General features: G+C 37.3%; 1 protein-coding gene across 1 annotated transcript in view; it reads left to right on the top strand.

Moving 5' to 3' along the window:
• The window catches only part of LOC150084465 (cell adhesion molecule Dscam1-like), a 421,339-nt gene that overhangs the window by 352,509 nt on the left and 51,140 nt on the right, over positions 1 to 17,690 (top strand). The window contains exon 22 of the mRNA XM_090376247.1: positions 1,429 to 1,599. Coding sequence (XP_090232373.1) covers positions 1,429 to 1,599 — 171 coding nt within the window. The remainder of the gene's footprint in view (positions 1 to 1,428; positions 1,600 to 17,690) is intronic.

The following is a 17,690-nucleotide window of genomic DNA, read 5'->3' as shown; positions in this document are numbered from 1 at the left end:
ACGTACTTTGATCCTCCTTTGTGAATTGCGGTTACATTTGCAAATCTCCAGTCCATGGGTTCCTCCCCTGAAGCCAAGGAAACTCTCATAATTATGGCTAAGGGTTTCCTTACTTCCTTTGCTGCCTACTTTCATATAACCTAATAGATCCCATCCACCCCGGGTGCCTTCGTTATGTTTATCTTCAACAATTTCTCTTCCACTTTGCTCTCAGTTATTACAAAATCATCTAGCTTGCTGCCAGAGTTTAATACATTTCTGGCATTCCTTTCCCTGAATAACTCCTCATGTGTGAATGTAGATACAAAATACTCATTTAGTTTGTTAGCGAAATGATCAGGATCATCAACAGTTGAACAATCAATATCAAGTGGACTAATCTGATTCATCACCTTCCTTCTACAGTTTTGTAATTACTTGCGCTTTTCCGTTTTTTAATTTAATTTTAACGTCGGTGTGCCATTTTAACGAGAACAGAGTGTCTTCAATTTACGCGTCCAATGGCATAGCCAGATTAAACAGTCTGGATGAAAATTCTAGTTAAATTTTGCTTTAAATTTCTAAAAACAGCTGAATAATCTATTTCCGTGAAATAGTTTCCATCTTGATAAGAATGAGTTCTTGAAACGATCACAGCATGGATTTGTGAAGAGAAAACCTTGCCTATTAATTACTATGATTAAATTACAAAACAAATACTGGAAACAGTTTCGATATTGTACACACCTAGATTTTAGTAAAACTTTTGATTCGGTTTCCGTGAGCGGCTACTGTGCAAACTGCAATGTGGTGGTATTACCGTGATCTCCAAGTGGACGAGGGGCTGACTAAGTGAAAAGAAACAGAAGATGGTAATTAATTGGCATTCTTCAGAGTGCAATGGAGTCCGTTCACGATTTGAGCCCTACCATCTTGTTTCTGACTTTCCTCAGTAATATTGAATATATTAAGGAAAAGCTGTTGCTGTTAAAGTTTACTGTTGATTTAAGGGTAGGCAGGATAAATAAAAATCGGTGTCAGGTTATGCTGCCTCAAAATAACTTAAATGGAGTACACACAGGGCTGTAGTGGAGGGTATATGGCGTATATCCTCTGGATTTATTTTCTGAGGTGAATAGCTTATACCTCTGGATTTATTTTCTGAGGTGAATAGCTTATACCTCTGGTTTTTCAAAGAATTGAAAAAACATTTTATTAAAATATTTACTAAAATTTAAAAAATAAATTTATTAGAATTTGATTCTTAGGCAATAGTTAGCGTTATTATTTTTATTATGTGTTCGATATATATAAGTAAGTAAATATGCCGTGTGTGTATATAAGTACACTGGTATACCCTGTGGAATTCGATTGATAAGCCTGATATGAACAGTATAACGGTGGATTAAAATGTATTAAAATTTGAATTTACATTTTTCCTTTTAACAGAACCTCCACCACATCCATCTGAAATTACAGGAATACATAGCGACCTTTATCGTCACATGACAGTGACCGTCCCAGTTGTGAGCTCTTCTGTCGTTTTAGTAATCGTTCTTCTCGCACTGTATGTCATAACAAGAAAAAGGGTGTCACAACCAAGGCAGCATACACCTGACGGTACGTAGCATAACTTTAATACCTTATGTAATTAATTGTTTTAGTAACATTTGTGAAACAAGGTAAAAATAAAGCAACCAACTGCAACTTATCGTCCCTGCGACAGAATTTTATGCGAACAGACTCAGGGAGCCTCCATAGCCAGGTGGGCAGGAGCAGCAGTGCGTAGCACACGCTTCTTGATTAGACCGGGGTTCGAGCCCGTGACCCACCAAATATGGAGAATGCGGAAAGGTCAGGGAATGACCACCGCATATCCCCGGAGCAATATGGCCTTAGTTGCTAATGCTCCTAAAAACCAAATAACAACAGCGAACAGACTCAGGATAGTGGACTGCAGTTCAATATCGAACTTAAGCCTGAGTGACGTTGCTGCTGAGTCTTTCATGATAAACACATTTACTGTCTTCTGCGAGATAACTATGAATTAATCTGAATATATGAATAACCATTCATTCCTCCAGTGGATTGTATTATGCTTTAAATGCAAGGTGCTATAGTGTAAAAAATTTAAAAACAGAAATTTGTATAATGAGCTTTTATATGACCTCATTATATTTTTCTAACCCTTTTACTAAAATTATTTATTTAGTTATTTTACCTAATTTTATGTCAGTTTAATTTATACACTAAATGCAACTGAATGTTTAATCTACCCGTCATGTTTGTTAATTCCTGGCTGTAAACGTCTCTGTTAAATCCCTAGCCATCCAAGCTCTGTAGAATCATTTTTACGCTGCCGAAATCATATTTATATGTTTGAAAATATCGTTGTCTGACCAGTATAAATGACATTTCTGTGGGGACTTCAAAATGCTCGGGTTTCTTCTGGATTCTCAAGATTGTTTCGCATATGTCCGTCTTCTCATCACCTCTGGGACAACAGTGCAGACACCAACAGCACTATACGAGAAGAGAATTTCTACCAAAAATGAGTAGCAGCAATATAGTAAATAATCGCTTGGTTATAAGAAAGTAAGTCTTGCTTCACCACTCCATATCAAGCAGGGACTTGTTAAACAGCTTGTTAAAGCTTTGGATCTTCAAGATAACACCTTCAGGAATATACAGTGTGTTTCCAAATTTATCTGATACAAAAATGAAAAGCATCATTTATTGGTCCCCACGTTTGCAGACCTTGGCTTCACAAGGAATGAAAGAGAAAATTACTGATGTTGAGCTAAATTCCTTGCAGTCGTTTCGCCTTGTAGTGAATTGATAACATTAGAAGTAAACTGGCTTTCTTGGTAACATTAGAAGTGAACATTACAAAAAAAAATTTGTAATTTTTAAAAATAAAAATAATTTTCCTTAGATATTTATTTATTTAAATTTTAAATGGTTTTAAATGAAATTCTATGATTAAAATACAATACAGTGCTGCTTAAATGACACCATAGAATTAAAATTGCTCTGTGACAATTAATTTTTACATAATTTGGCCTTCTGAGATCATGAGTAGGTGTAGAAAAGCTTACATATATGGTTACGGATTGAATTACCGAGAGCTTAATGTTTCTCAATGAAGTATGACTAGTCGCATTTAAAATGAAAATGCTTTGAAAGCAAAATATAGAGATCCGGTGAAATAAATTCACCTCAACAAGCTATTCTGAAAAATCCATGGTATAAGTAATTGATCCATGAGAGAGAGAGAGAGAGAGAGACTACGGGCCGTACAGGGAGTGCAAAATTCAGAAAAGACGGCTATTTTGGTCATAGGCTTCCTCCACAATTACTTTTCCAAAAATGTAAAGTGGGATATGTGTGTTTGATAATTAATATCATAAAAAAGCCTTATTAGTTATTGCGTGTACGTCTATTTCTAAAACAGAGAGGCATCTTCTAAAGTTACTTGGTTGTATTCTTCGACCCGACGTTCGCTTCCCGATGAACTGTTGAGTTTATCTGGTAACAAACGTTAGATTGAAGATTGTATTCCCCTGAATAACTTTTTTCCCTCTACTCCACCCCACTCCTCCTTTTTTACAGAAGGAATTAAATCAGAGTAGTTATTGTTAGCAGTGGGAATGAAAGCACTTCAACTGGAATGATTATCAGGGGCTGGTTTCTTTCATAATGTCCGTACTTACAGCCAATAGCGAAACTAAAGCAGCTGTTTCATGTGGAGAAAATGTGATGCGCTCATTAAATTTGTTTTTTATTAGAAACGATTGGATGATTTAATGCTATTCCCCCCTACAGAAGCCATTTTTCCATTCCCCTAGTAACATTCAGTCTTTTATAAAACTTACGTTTACACAGAACTAATCTCTCTAAATGCTGTAGTTATGCCAAATTTAATGTTGACTACGGTCCGTGTCATACGTTGCTAAACATCGTTTTTTCCCACATTACTGTAGTTTAATTTTTGGTGTGCATGGAAAATAGTAATGAAAAGAAAGAATATTGCTTTGTGTCACTAGAAAAAAAAAATCTAAAATAAAAAAGACAAAGCACCTAATTAAAGAGTACAGTTTAATTAAAGTTGAAATTGCATTATTAATAGAAAAACACTGTACTTGACATTTATTGCCCATAATATTTCAAGCAACGTTATAGTAATTATGTGCTGCAATAATAAAATTTCATTTATGATTTATTGAGAACATTCAAAAGGAATATTTTTATTACGCGACCAGCTGGTACACAAAGTAGTGGAAGAAGAGCACACCATTAAAAGAATTTAGTTGTTAAATATATATGAAAAATTAGATACAGGAATATTATACAGTCAGAAATCCAGAATCGTAGAGAAATACTTGACTGAGTTATGAACAACCCATTCATTTTGGTATGCTGTGTAGAAGGTGTGTAATCTTTGGCTCCGTTTCCTCTTTCTGGCCTCTTGGGCGCATGCGCCAAGCGAATTTGTGATCAAATGTCTTTGCCAGTCAATTTGCGCTCCCTCTTGAATCGTATCCGTGTTTAAGGCATTATAGTAATACTCAATTAAATAATCCCCAGTAAAGAAATCACTTTACTAGATTAGGAGGAAAGTAACCATCTTTCTTTCTTTTATATTTTATTAATAACCTCCTACCGCTTGGGCACGAAGGTGGCACCGCTCATGTCTCCAAGTGGAGGAGCTGATAACACGGAGGGATAAAGCTCTTCCCTCCAGGGAAAAATGGAGCAAAACAGTACCCCAAACCCAGACATCCACTGCGTGCACAAATCAAACCCTGACAGGGAAAAAAAAAGGAGAGGTGTTCTGTGGCCGCAAAATGTCAAAAGAGTGACGTAGACAGAATTCGAACTCCAACATTCCTAATCATTTACTCAACTCTAGGACAACCTGTTGGAAAACTCTTTCCAATTCTAGCACACAAATGCCTAGAAAGTACAATAGGTACCCCCAAAGACAGCTCGTCATTTAAGATCAGGAGATTTATTGGTTGACTTTAATACTGCTCGACAGTCACAACTACAAAATCTAAAAAAAAAAAAAATGGTAGAATTGTTACCGTTTCACCATGCGTTTCCCTGAATACATCAAGATGTGTGCTCACTGAAGGGACCTTGTCAATATCTCAGATGAAGAGCTGAAACAAGAACTGAGATCAAGGAGTCGTCACTGTAAGACGAACTATGACAAAGAAGAATGTTATACTAGTTCCCACTCGGAATATAAACCTTACTTTTTTGACTATTCAAAACAATCAACAATAATCAAAGCAGGATTCATTAACGGCCATATTAAAGTCTACGTTCTAAATCCCTTGCGCTGCTACAAGTGCCAGAAGTTTGGACACTCAGGGATTCTGTAGAGGAGCAGATGCTTCTTCCACATGTGGATCCACTGCGCACAGTATACCGACGGCACAGCCACAATATCAAATTGATTTTACTGCAAAGAAGCAAATCCAGCGAATTCCGAGGTGTGTCCCCTCCCCGCTGAAAAAGTGCAAAAGAAAAAAATACAAAAATAAGGAAAAAAGATACAAAACTAAACACAATGTAACCTACCAATTGGTACGTTACATTGTGCCCAAGTAACAACAGGACATATATCAATTGCTGTCCAAACACAGGTAACAATACTATCAAGTAAATCACTACCCGAGTGGGAAAGGTCAATATTGGCTGCCATACCAATACACCAAACGACAAGAAAAACTGAAGCTGAAATTACTCTACAACTAGATGCCGTTCTACAGCAGAATGCTACAGTATCTGTTATTCCTGATGCAACCCAAACAGACTGTATGGAGTTAGAAGATAGTGCCTACCAAGATGGCCACCTTCTAGAAATGTTCACTGACGAGGAAATGAGTACGGTGGAAACCATGCTATCCAAAAAACGGAAAGCTATAAACCTTCAGCTCCTCCTCGAAAGAAATCGAGGGTTCCACTAAACCAAAAGAATGCTTACCTTCTTGCAGTGGAACTGTAGAGGCTATCATAATAATATGACTGGCATCACCTCCCACAATATGACCCTATCGCCTTGTGTCTACAGAAAACCAATCTAACTCCACACAACTGTTTGCCTCTGGAACTACATAAAATTCATTGTCAAGATCATGTTGCACGCAATCCGAATAATCGGAGAAATGGAGGGGTAGCGTTGATAATCAACTCTCAGATACCCTAAAACCAATCACGCTAAAAACAAACCCCGAGGCAGTTGCAGCATGAGTCAACTTAAAATTGATTTTATTATAGTCTTGTTATACTTGCCCCTAACCAAAATATAAGCTATGCAGACTTAGAAGAATTACTGGTGTCACTGCATGTTAGGGTACCTGAAAACTCATCATTCGGTATGAGAAAATTAAAACATGAGCAAACTATCGAAAATTGACTTGGAAAACACAATCTAATAACTTACAACAATGGAGCGCATATTTATACGTGTATTCATACAGGATCTATTTCAACTGTCAATGTTATCTCTATGCTCAGCAACCATATATATATATATATATATATATATATATATATTTTTTTTTTTTTTTTTTTTTGGATGAATTGTTCATAGCAATCCACTAGGTAGCGACCATTACCCTGTGGTATGCCGCATTGATACACGCATTGGTCACTTTGTTGGCTGAATTACCAAATGGAACTTTTCCAAAGCTAAATGGGATGTATACAAGCATCTAACAATACTGGAAGAAAAGCAGGCCCAACAGACTTTCCTAAACTTGGCTGTAGAATATATATCTAATCTAACTACAGGCAAAAGACCATGCGATTCCAAAACAATCCACGAAAATATCGGCACGCTCAAAGGTGTGGGGAATAATGAATGCTGTGCAGCTAAAAAAGAGAATAGAGCATGGAACATCTTCAGGAAATTCTCAAGGACTGTGAAACTTATTTGCTTTAAACAGGCTCGGGCAAAAGCAAAACGTATTAAGCAGACCAAAAAAAGGGTAGAACGGGGATGTTTCGCTTCCACAATTACAAAGATCACAAAAATGCAAACGATATGGGCCAAAATACAAGGAATGTACTCAAAACACACATGCACCTTCCCATGCTTACTGTTAAGCCACAAAACTTAGAGAAGATTGAAAATACTTTAGGCAAATCGTTTGGAAATTTCAACTACAACAACCCACCCGTCCCACTTTCAGGCACACAAAGCAAAAGCTGGAAAACATTTGATCAATTTTGAATCAGCATACAGTCTCCCCTTGACAATGTCAGAATTGCACCATGTTCAAGCCTCCACCGAGCTCAGTGCTGCTGGACCAGTTGGAATATGCATGTATCATGATAGCACAACTTACTTAACCAGTCTTCTTAACACTGTTACTTCTCTACAACAGAATATTCAGAGAAAATAGTTCCCCGGACAAATTGGAAGAGTTTTTTCTGAAGACAGGAAAAGATCCTGCAATATTACCGACCTACTGCACTCACCAGATATATGAGCGCAAGGTCATTGGAAAAATGATCAATGCCGGACTAATCTGGTTTTTAGTTCAAAATTACATCTTAAATGCAGCTTTCGGGAAGGCAAACCAACTCTTGACCTATTGATTAGGACAGAAATAACCATCCATGATGCCTTTGTACGAAAATAACACCTTGCTATGGTTCTCTTTGACATTGAAAAAGCCTTTGAAACGGTGTGGAAATATGGCATAATGCGAAACATATATGATTTGGGAATGCGCAGGCATCTGCTACAGTTTCAGTTCCTACTTCTCCACTCATTTCAAGTTCAACCACTTCTCTTCCAATTTTGTCCAGGAAGAAGGATCCCACAGGGTTCAGTGCTAAGTTTCACCCTATTTAACATAACATTTAACATAATACTGAATTCAATAATACAAGGCTACTGGGATACAAAATACCGTTGTATCCCAGTAGACTTTTATGGTGAGAGGATGGTTTGGGATGCAGGTTAGGCTTCTGTATGAAGCCTAACCTACACGCACACCCGGAAAAATCTAGAAAATCAAATCAACCCAGTGGTTCCTAGAACCCGCTTTCTTTGTGTAGTTTCTTTGATCAAAAACATAAATTCCTTGAATATATTAAAGCACTCAGAATTATCTGACTTAAGAAACTAAACATTTTTAGTGTGCTATCTGGAACAACGTGGGAGCCAAGTTATATTTAATGCATCTATTTAACATTTCTATATTTAATGTATTAATACCGTCACGTTACTCTACAGTCTATAACCCCGCTAGACCAAGTGCTTTAAGTTGACTTGATCCTGTACACCAGAGCTTATATACTGAAGCAAATGAAACCTTCTTGCATCTACGCAGACAAATGCTTTTGTTAAACTACGCAGCAAAACTCAATGCAACCAAACCACCGAACTTGGGATGGACTTTTCTCTCCCAAATGGAAAAACCTTTACAGAACTTGCCCATCTACAAACCAATCAACAGGCATGTGCCTTCATTCGTTGTTCACTGACTGGCAACTTGACTTTGGTAAGATACAATCTGCTCCCTCTCGTACAATCCCACCTTTGACGAACGCCCGCTGTGTAACCTTTCATTCACAGCATGGGGAAAAGACACCTTATCCCAACAGAATATACTGCAAATTCTTGCCGTATTGAGAATCAATATGCACAGTACATAACAATCTAGGGATGGATCTAAAACTGAGAGTCATTTTGGTGCAGCAGTGTTATCTCCCAACATTACCATAGCTAAGAAACTAGCAATCGAATGTAGCAGAACTACAGAACTCTGTGCTATTCACGTAGCCTTAAATTTCACACTATCAACAAAAATAATGCACAGTGTTATATATAAAGATTCCATTAGCGTTATTCAAGCTATGCATCTGAATATGAACGTATCAGAACAAATAAATTCTCCTTTATTGGATTCGTGGTCACATTAGGACGGCTGGAAATGAATGTGCTGTTATAGACTAATCATTTAGTGCACCTACAGTGGCCTCAGGTTCATTATAAAGTCATGCCTTGGGAATGATTTTGGAAGCTTTCAAACGGGAATGATTTTGGAAGCTCATGCTTTGAGTGTTTCCATACCGGAAACGACCCGACTATGGTTGCTCACAGCCTACTATGGTTAAAGTACACAAAGAAAGGTGTCGAATGGGTCAAATAACCGCCTGCCGACAGAACTGTAACGGATCACACAAGGTGGATGTTAGTCGGAGTAGATGACGCAAGTGTCATCTAATTCGACACTCTGTTCCGATCTGCAGCCATGCTGCCTGCAGAGCGGATCCCTACAGAGGTCTTCCGACATCAAGTGGAGTCAGTGCCTAGGCAAATAGCCGCTGTTATCCATGCGAACGTTTGCCAACACGGTATTGGTAGGTGGTCATAATTCAGTGGTTACTCTCTCTCTCTCTCTCTCTATATATATATATATATATATATATATATATATATATATATATATATAGCTTGTGCACCTCTGCAATCATATACATGTACTTCAAATTAGTTTGCAACTAATAATATTCAATAAGAATATTATAATTAACAGTATTTAACAGTCACGTGAGCATGAATCACAGTCAAATGCATAGACAATTGCACTGCCTCGTTGACTACTCGGCGACATCACACCAACATGACTTTAAATAAAATACAGTATTTGGTATGCGCACAGAAAGTTGGAGTTTTATGCTATCGGGAGCAACAGCTTTGTTCATCGTACACCAAGTGACTAAATAGCCGGATTAATTAACACCATCGCATTTTCTCTCATGTTCTGTGGACCTAATCTTGTCTAACCTTAGCATATCAAGTAAAGGTTAAGTTTTAAGTTACCATCATTGTTTGGTAATGAAAAAAAAAAAAAAAAAAAAACACAATCTTCAATGCGTTATATTTTATTGTCCTTGTTGTCATAGGGACGGTTTTTTCGCTCTAGTGATAACGATAGTATGGTTCAGCTTATTTTTCAATTTATTAACTTACGTTGTTATCGACAAGTAGACCTAAAATATCGTTATTAATAGAATAACATCACTGATGAGGTGCATCTGCTATTTAAAATAATAATAAGGCACCACTAATACAGCTGTTTTGGGTCTTTGCTGGCCCCTAATCAGGACCAGTAAAGATCCCGTGGAGAAGACTATTTTCACCAATTCTTTTTCACTGGTGAATCGTTGCTTATTCGACGTAGTGCATTATCAGTCAACTTGTTGTGAAGCATAATATGAGATATGATAAAAACAATGCCATTTTTACCAATTCGGTTATTCATTTACGTAAAAAACATGATGCTATTGCACTAAGCTTACGTTAAGTGAATTTTCCGTAGGTTGAGGCTATAGCCCTTTCAAATTCTTTCAGTCTATACTGATATACCATCTGGCGTTTCTCTTATTGTGAAGTTTTACTTCATAACTGGATTGTCACTTATTGCAACACCAGGGTACCTACCCACCCACCGATGATAGGCCAAAAGCCTTGAAACGGCCATCTGGGCGGTGGTATCCACTGAGAATAAGTAACAATAGTCTTTTACACTGGTGAAGCGTTGCTTATTCGAGGTACTGCAATATCAGGTAACTTAAAAAAGTATTCACAATATGAGATATGATAAAAACTTCAATTCGGTGATTCACTTACGTAAAAACATGATGCTATTGCACTAACCTTTATGTTAAGGAAAAGAATTTAATGTTTTGGATTGAATACGTTTTCATAAAATGCAAAACGCTAGCTTCAGAATTTCGGAAAAATATATTTATATAACGGAAATGCGAAATTTATTTGTATTTTGACTTCTAGTATTTTACACGATAAACTATTGGATTGTAGAGTGAATAATAGAAAGAAAAAAAAAATAATATTTTTAGCACGAAATACGTTTGTTGAAAAACCCTTTCAGGTGCAGGACCTGTAAAAACAGGCTGACAGAGATAAACTTGCGTTTTATAGCTGGAAATGAAATATTCATGCACAGCAAAAAATCATATACGAGTCTTATATATCAAAAGCTGACTTCTTTTCGTGCATTCCTGCTACACTCATCCTAATGGAGAAAAGAACGGACGTGACTAAAGTTGTAATACGCGCTCTGTTCCATATGGCATTCTAAGATGTCTTTTCCTTTTTTTTAACTTGCAGCTACTGAGTCTATAAACTTTAGATATGCCAACTGTGCTATAACATGCACAGAAGCAGGTAATGCGAATATTTGCCGAAGAAGAAAAGCATAGAGTATCATAATGTAGGTTATTTAAACACATGCATGAAAACCGCTTGTATAACGTTCTACAAGATAGAAGTTCTGAAAATGAAAAAAAAAAAAAAAGATGGAAACTTTTAAATGTCAACAGAAGTGAATATTTTCCTATAAATATTAAGATAAGAATCTGATGTTACTATTTGTGGAAATGCGAATAGCATTAGCATTAGTAGAGGCATTTGATGCAAGAAAGCAAGCTTATGCAGCATTAACCAAAAAAAAAAAAAAAAGTAAAATAAATAAATAAAAAATAACCACTTCCACTTCACCCCTCTGTTCGTTCGAAATACCTGTCCAGCTGAGCCTTAAACTTATTTAGGCTATCAACTTCCACGAAAAGGGATGGAAGTCTGTTCCTCCTACCAACCACCCGCTGGCTAAAGGCAAATTTCCGCACATCTATCCTACATCTGTCTTTCCTCAATTTGAATTTATGCCCTCTCAGGTGATTATTCTGAGCAAGAGGAAGAATCCCATCAGCATTGAGCATGCTCAAACCATTCAAGGCTTTGTACACCTCTATCAGATCACCTCGCTGGTGCCTAGTCTCCAGACAATGTAATTCGCAAAACTTAAGCCTTTCTTCGTAAGAGCAGCCCTTTGTTCCATTCACTAATCTTGTTGCCCTTCTCTGTACTCGTTCCAGCAGCTCTACATCCTTCTTGAAATGAGGCCTCCAGGCCTGTATACAGTACTCTAGGTGTGGCCTGACTATTGCCTTATACAAGGGAATAATCACCTCCTTATCCCTGCTAGAAAAATTGCTATATATCATTGACAATACACCATGAGCTACTCTTGCAGCCCGTCTGCACTGCTCAGAGAACTTCATATCTGCCTGCACAACCACCCCCAGGTCCCTTTCATTCTCTACCACTGTCAGTGTAGTACCACAGAGTTGATACGTTGCTCCGGGGTTACTGTTTCCCATATGTAGTACTTTAAATTTGTCAATGTTAAACTTCATTTGCCACCTCTCAGCCCATCTGCTCAACCTTTCCAGATCCTGTTGCAGCAGCGCAGTGTCCTTGACAACCCTGCCAACCTTCGTATCGTCTGCAAACTTGGACATTAAGCTTGATATACCATCATCAGTATCATTTATAAATACAGAAAACAAAGGACCCAATACTGAACCCTAAGGGACTCCACTAATAACATTAGTCCACGATGAGCAGTGTCCATTGATTACCACTCTCTGTCTTCTCCCACTCAACCACCCCTTTATCCATAGCAGCAATTTGCCTCCAATGCCACACTGCTCCAATTTGTGCAGCAGTCTTCCATGTGCAACAGTATCAAAAGCCTTTCTAAGATCCAAGTATATAATATCAAAGTTATTCCCTGCATCCAGTTCTTTTGTGACTGCATCATAGTATCCAATCAAATTGGTCAGGCAAGACTTCCCCTTAACAAAACCATGCTGTGTCCGAGCTATAACTGAAGTCTTGTCTAGATGATCCTGCAGTGCTTCTTTAACCAGTGCCTCCATTAATTTTCCGGGAACAGAAGTTAAACTCACAGGTCTAAAATTACTTGTGTCAGCCTTTGATCCTCCTTTGTGAATTGGGGTCACATTTGCACATCTCCAGTCCATGGGTACCTCCCCTGAGTCCAAGGAAGCTCTCATAATTATGGCTAAGGCTTTGCTTACTTCCTTTGCTGCCTCCTTTAATATAACTGGATAGATCCCATCCACCCCGGGTGCCTTTCTTGTGTTTATCTTCAACAATTTCGCCTCCACTTTACTCTGTTATTACAAGATTCTCTAGCTTACTGCTAGAGTTGAATACACCTCTGGCATTCCCCTCGCTGAATAACTCCTCATGCGTGAATGTCGATGCAAAATATTCATTTTGCATCGACATTCAGCTGACATTCAGTATGATTCAGCTAGAGGATATAATAAGCAATTTGTACTGTATTTAAATTCTAAACCATATGCCATACATGTTTATAAAGGATTATTATTTTATTTACACAAGCGCAGTGGCGTATCCAGATATCATCATAATGGGGGGCTGCGCATGGCAACCAGGATTTCGAGTTTTTTTTTTTAGAACGCCTACTGCATTCTGTTTTTTAATTTCAAATTTTTGGTAAAGGGGGATATGCCCTCTCTACCCACCCCTGAATACGCCCCTGCACAAGCGTATGATATACAAATTTAACCTAATATCCAGCTATTATCAAAAATAACAATTACAGGGAGAAGAACTAACTTAACTCTAAAATGTTAGAACGATCGACAGTTACTGTCCTCAGAAAAGTCTCTAATACTGTACAAGGTTGGATACAGTATGGCCAAGGAATCGTTTGGTTGATGGTATATGATACAGGAAGACTAAGTGTATTTTGCAATATAAATAGTGGCATCATAAAAAATCCACATAATTTCGCAATAGTCTAAGGTATTCAAGGTTCTGGTAGAATGAAGCAGAAAGAAGCAGGACAACCTGGCGATGTTAAAATTAAGAACTTCCTTCCGAAGTCACCAAAATAATTCAAACCCAAATATTTCAGAAGAAAGACAAGTAGCGTAGCCACTATTCCTCTACCTCCGTGGATAACGTTCAGTTGATCTGTACTGTCAGCTGTTAAGGATAGCGCTGTGAATTACTTCCAAGAGTTTTGACTGAAACCTTCGACAATAAAGAGTGTTACAGATATTCATTTTCCTTTCAGTTATTGCTATTGCTGTATGAGTTACTTCAGGACAGGATATTGGCTGTGCCACTTTGAGAACTTTTTGAGTGTCTCCCGGTTTACCTAACTCAAATGGTGATACAAAGCATGTAATCCCGCACATAGAAAAACCAGACACCCTAGGATTACAGACAAAAATCACTGAAGCATTCTATACTTCTACAATGATTCAAAACATTACGACTATTTACTTATTCAAAATTTACGATGTCGAGGTACTAATATATAAAATACATTAAATAAGCATCAGTTTCCTTTACTTTTTTATAACAAATGTGTGTTTTCAAGTGAACACTTGAAAATTAATGGGTATTTATATCATATGTATTGATATTAAGTTTACATGAAAGTGCACTCCATTAAAAATGAATTTAATTAATGAAATGAAAATAATTTAATTATTGAATAAAATACGTTTCATTAATTATTTGGGGTGCAATATCTACTCTTTCTTAAGGAAAGGCTTAGTTAATTCTAACCAAAAATTACAAAAAAGACATAACAAATACTGTCCATTTAGCATTTATTTTTGTATTGGAATTATCACTCTAAATTGGTAATCTTAACAAATATATGCGGTATTATATTCTACCGATGCGCACATTACTGTTGCCCTTTAAATTTATTCAGTCGAAATTTCAAAACGTGTTTTAAGATGCTAATTTATCATAACGTTTGTTTAACATATCATGAATTAAAAAAAAAGGTTACTAAAATTAATAAGCACGACAAGTGTGAAATTTATTTGAATTTACCGGCTCCTGTAGTTATTTTTAAAGTTTCCTTCTAGTGCGTCATAAGTTCCACTCCAGAGTGAATGTGTACTGAAACAACTGTTGAGGTACAATATCAAACGCAAATGTTTCTGTCATTGATGGATTCGTGGTTCTAGTGAGGCAATGATCCAGATATGCGCTTCTGCTTTACTGAGCAGAATTAAAAGGTTTACTGTTTGTTGAAGTGAAACACGTCGCTAGTAAAGTTATAATGTCATAAACTTGGTCTCATTAATCATATTTTCGTGCTAAGAACTTCCAAAGTTTGAAAAGATGCATGTAAAAGTAATAAAAGCAATAAGTGGTTAAGCAAATTGTATCTCTGCATTATTATGCATATGTTATATGTTAAGTGCTTTTCGAGCAGACCGCTGACTCCGTTACAGTACATTAGCACTTATCTCCCAAACACTACAGATAAGAAAGAATAGGTCCCCCCCCCGCAGAAGTCACTGAAGTGAAACGATGTAGGAAGGATTTTAAATATCGGTCATTGTCTAATAATTTACTATGTTGGTAGTGCAATGATTATTAGGGTACACAATAAAATCAACGTGACAGAAATTATTATTTTTGCTACCCACATGGTTCTTTAAAATTTTAGTGAAGCAGTAAAATGACATTATTTTCACATTATAGAAAATTATGATACTGTAAAATCCGCTTATCTTAGAGGACCTGCTAGGTAAAGCTGTTGTCACTAATTTTTCCTTTCTGTTATTCGGAATTTTTACTTAAGTAGTCTGAACAAAGTTATTCTCATTAATTTTAAGCTGCTTGTAATTTATTAGCTACTTTAGGGGTGGACGTTATCCAAGCACTTACCCAGCTTTTTATATAGCATAATTTCAAAAATTCGTGAATTCAATTATTCCATTGATATGCCTCCTACAGTAAGAGAAAAAGGAATTCGTCATATTGTATTTTAATCTTGGGAAATTTGTAAACAATTTGTGCGTATTGTCAATAATATAAGTTAAACGTATAGCATCATGTCGAAACAGAGTCCTACAAATAGTAAATTTAATCATCGCAATTTAACGATTACACTTTGCGAAGTTGAACTAAAGCCAGTAGTTGAGGAAAGGGACTTGGGTATTGTGATATGGTCAGATATGAAGGTCTCCGAGCATTGTAGACTGCCACTTGATTTGCAGTTAGTGTTTAGAAGCTGATCCTTTTATTTGAGAAGAGGTATAAAATCCAAGTTGCTGGACATCGAAATTAACACTATAAATGGCTTGAGAAACGGAAAAAAGAGGATTTCGGAGCTCCTTTTACAAAAATGGCAAAACAGTAGGAATATTAAACCAGATTAAAACAATCTGGTTTAATATAAACGAAATCTACGTTGTACATTCTTACTATCATGTCACGGATCATTTTTTTGCTAAACTGAATTAAATTGTTTGGAATATGCTGATTTGTGTTTGGATTTACTGAATAATGTTGATAATGTAACTCGTCTGGTGGATGGGATTTGAGCCATTACTTGTTAAAACAAGGAAAAATTTTATTGTCTTTCAAAATTTTGCAAATTCCGTGAAAAGGAATATACTTTTGCAATTGGAAGAGTTAAGGTTGAATAATGGATGCGTTGGTGAACTGCACCCTCTTCTTTACATGGAGCAGCATGTTATTTTTTATACAGTAACAGAGAAAATTCTTTGCAGAGGTGGATAGGATGTTGGTACTCTGTTTCCTTAATGGGTGGGTGTCCACTTCTGCTCCTGCCAACGCAGTTGGCAAGAAGCCTTAGTTATTTTTCTTGGATTTCATCCAGCAGTAACACCTTCTTCCAGCTTGGTTTTGCTGGTTAATATGAATAACTTCTGTTGAGCTCTCTGGCTGGTGGTAGATGACAGTTCGTTGAACTCTTCGTCTTTTGGAGAATACCGGCGCTGATCAGTCTCTAGGATGTGATGCTTGTGCTCACTGTGAAAGTGTCTCTTCATCAATTTCTGTTGTAGCCTACCTGCCAGGTTGTTGTGCTGTAGCTGAGGGGATGACCATTGCACAGTACAGACGATTTGTACTGTGAATGTGAAATTTGTATTGTTAATAATTGTATACTGTACTGTACTATTTCTATATGTATGGCCGATTTGCCAGATTTTTTTTTTTGGCTAGGGGCCGCTTTACTCAATAAATGAATGAATGGTTGCAAGGAGGGCCCATGGTGTCCTATCGATGATTTATCGAACAATCGCTAGTAGAGATAAGGAGGTCATAATCCCATTATATGAGGCTATTGTTAGACCACACTTGGAATACTGTGTTCAAGTATGACGACCGCAACTAAAGGCGACTCCGTAGCCAGGTGGGAAGGAGCAGCAGTGCGTAGCACACGCTTCTTGATTAGACCGGGGTTCGAGCCAGTCACCACCAAATACGGAGGATGTGGAAAGGTCAGGGAATGACCACCGCATATCCCGGAGCAATATGGCCTTAGTTGCTAATGCTCCTAAAAACCAAATAACAACAACAACGACCGCAACTAAAGAAAGACGTTGTGCTTCTGGAAAGGGTCAAAAGGCGGGTAACTCGCCTAGTGAGATCGGAAAAAGGGCATCCATATGAGGAATGCCTTCGAATATGTGGGTTGCAGAGCTTGTAAACTAAGCACCTTAGAGAAGACTTGATTGAGGTGTTCAAGGCTCTGAGAGGCAGCATAAGCAAAATGAATAAGGACGAAATTTTCACGGCTAAAAATGATTTTAGAACCAGGGGTCATAATTTCAAATAAGGGGGGGGCGTGTTTAGACTGGATCGCAGGAAGTTTTATTGTAGCCAGCGAGTTTTAAATTACTGGAATAAGTTACCTACATGGGTGGTAGAGGCTGACAGTCGTCTGGGGAAATTCAAAGGTCAGCTGGATAATTACCTAAGGGAGGAGGTAAATGCATAGGTTGTCAATTTCCTTTTCTCTTATTAATTTTTATTATTT

The sequence above is a fragment of the Mastigoproctus giganteus genome, chromosome 6 (assembly GCF_048544385.1).
Source record: "Mastigoproctus giganteus isolate SK-2022 chromosome 6, ASM4854438v1, whole genome shotgun sequence".
In the NCBI taxonomy this organism is placed as follows: Eukaryota; Metazoa; Arthropoda; class Arachnida; order Uropygi; family Thelyphonidae; genus Mastigoproctus; species Mastigoproctus giganteus.
The sequence above is the reverse complement of the archived record's forward strand: the minus strand, read 5'-3'. Positions and strand labels throughout refer to the sequence as shown.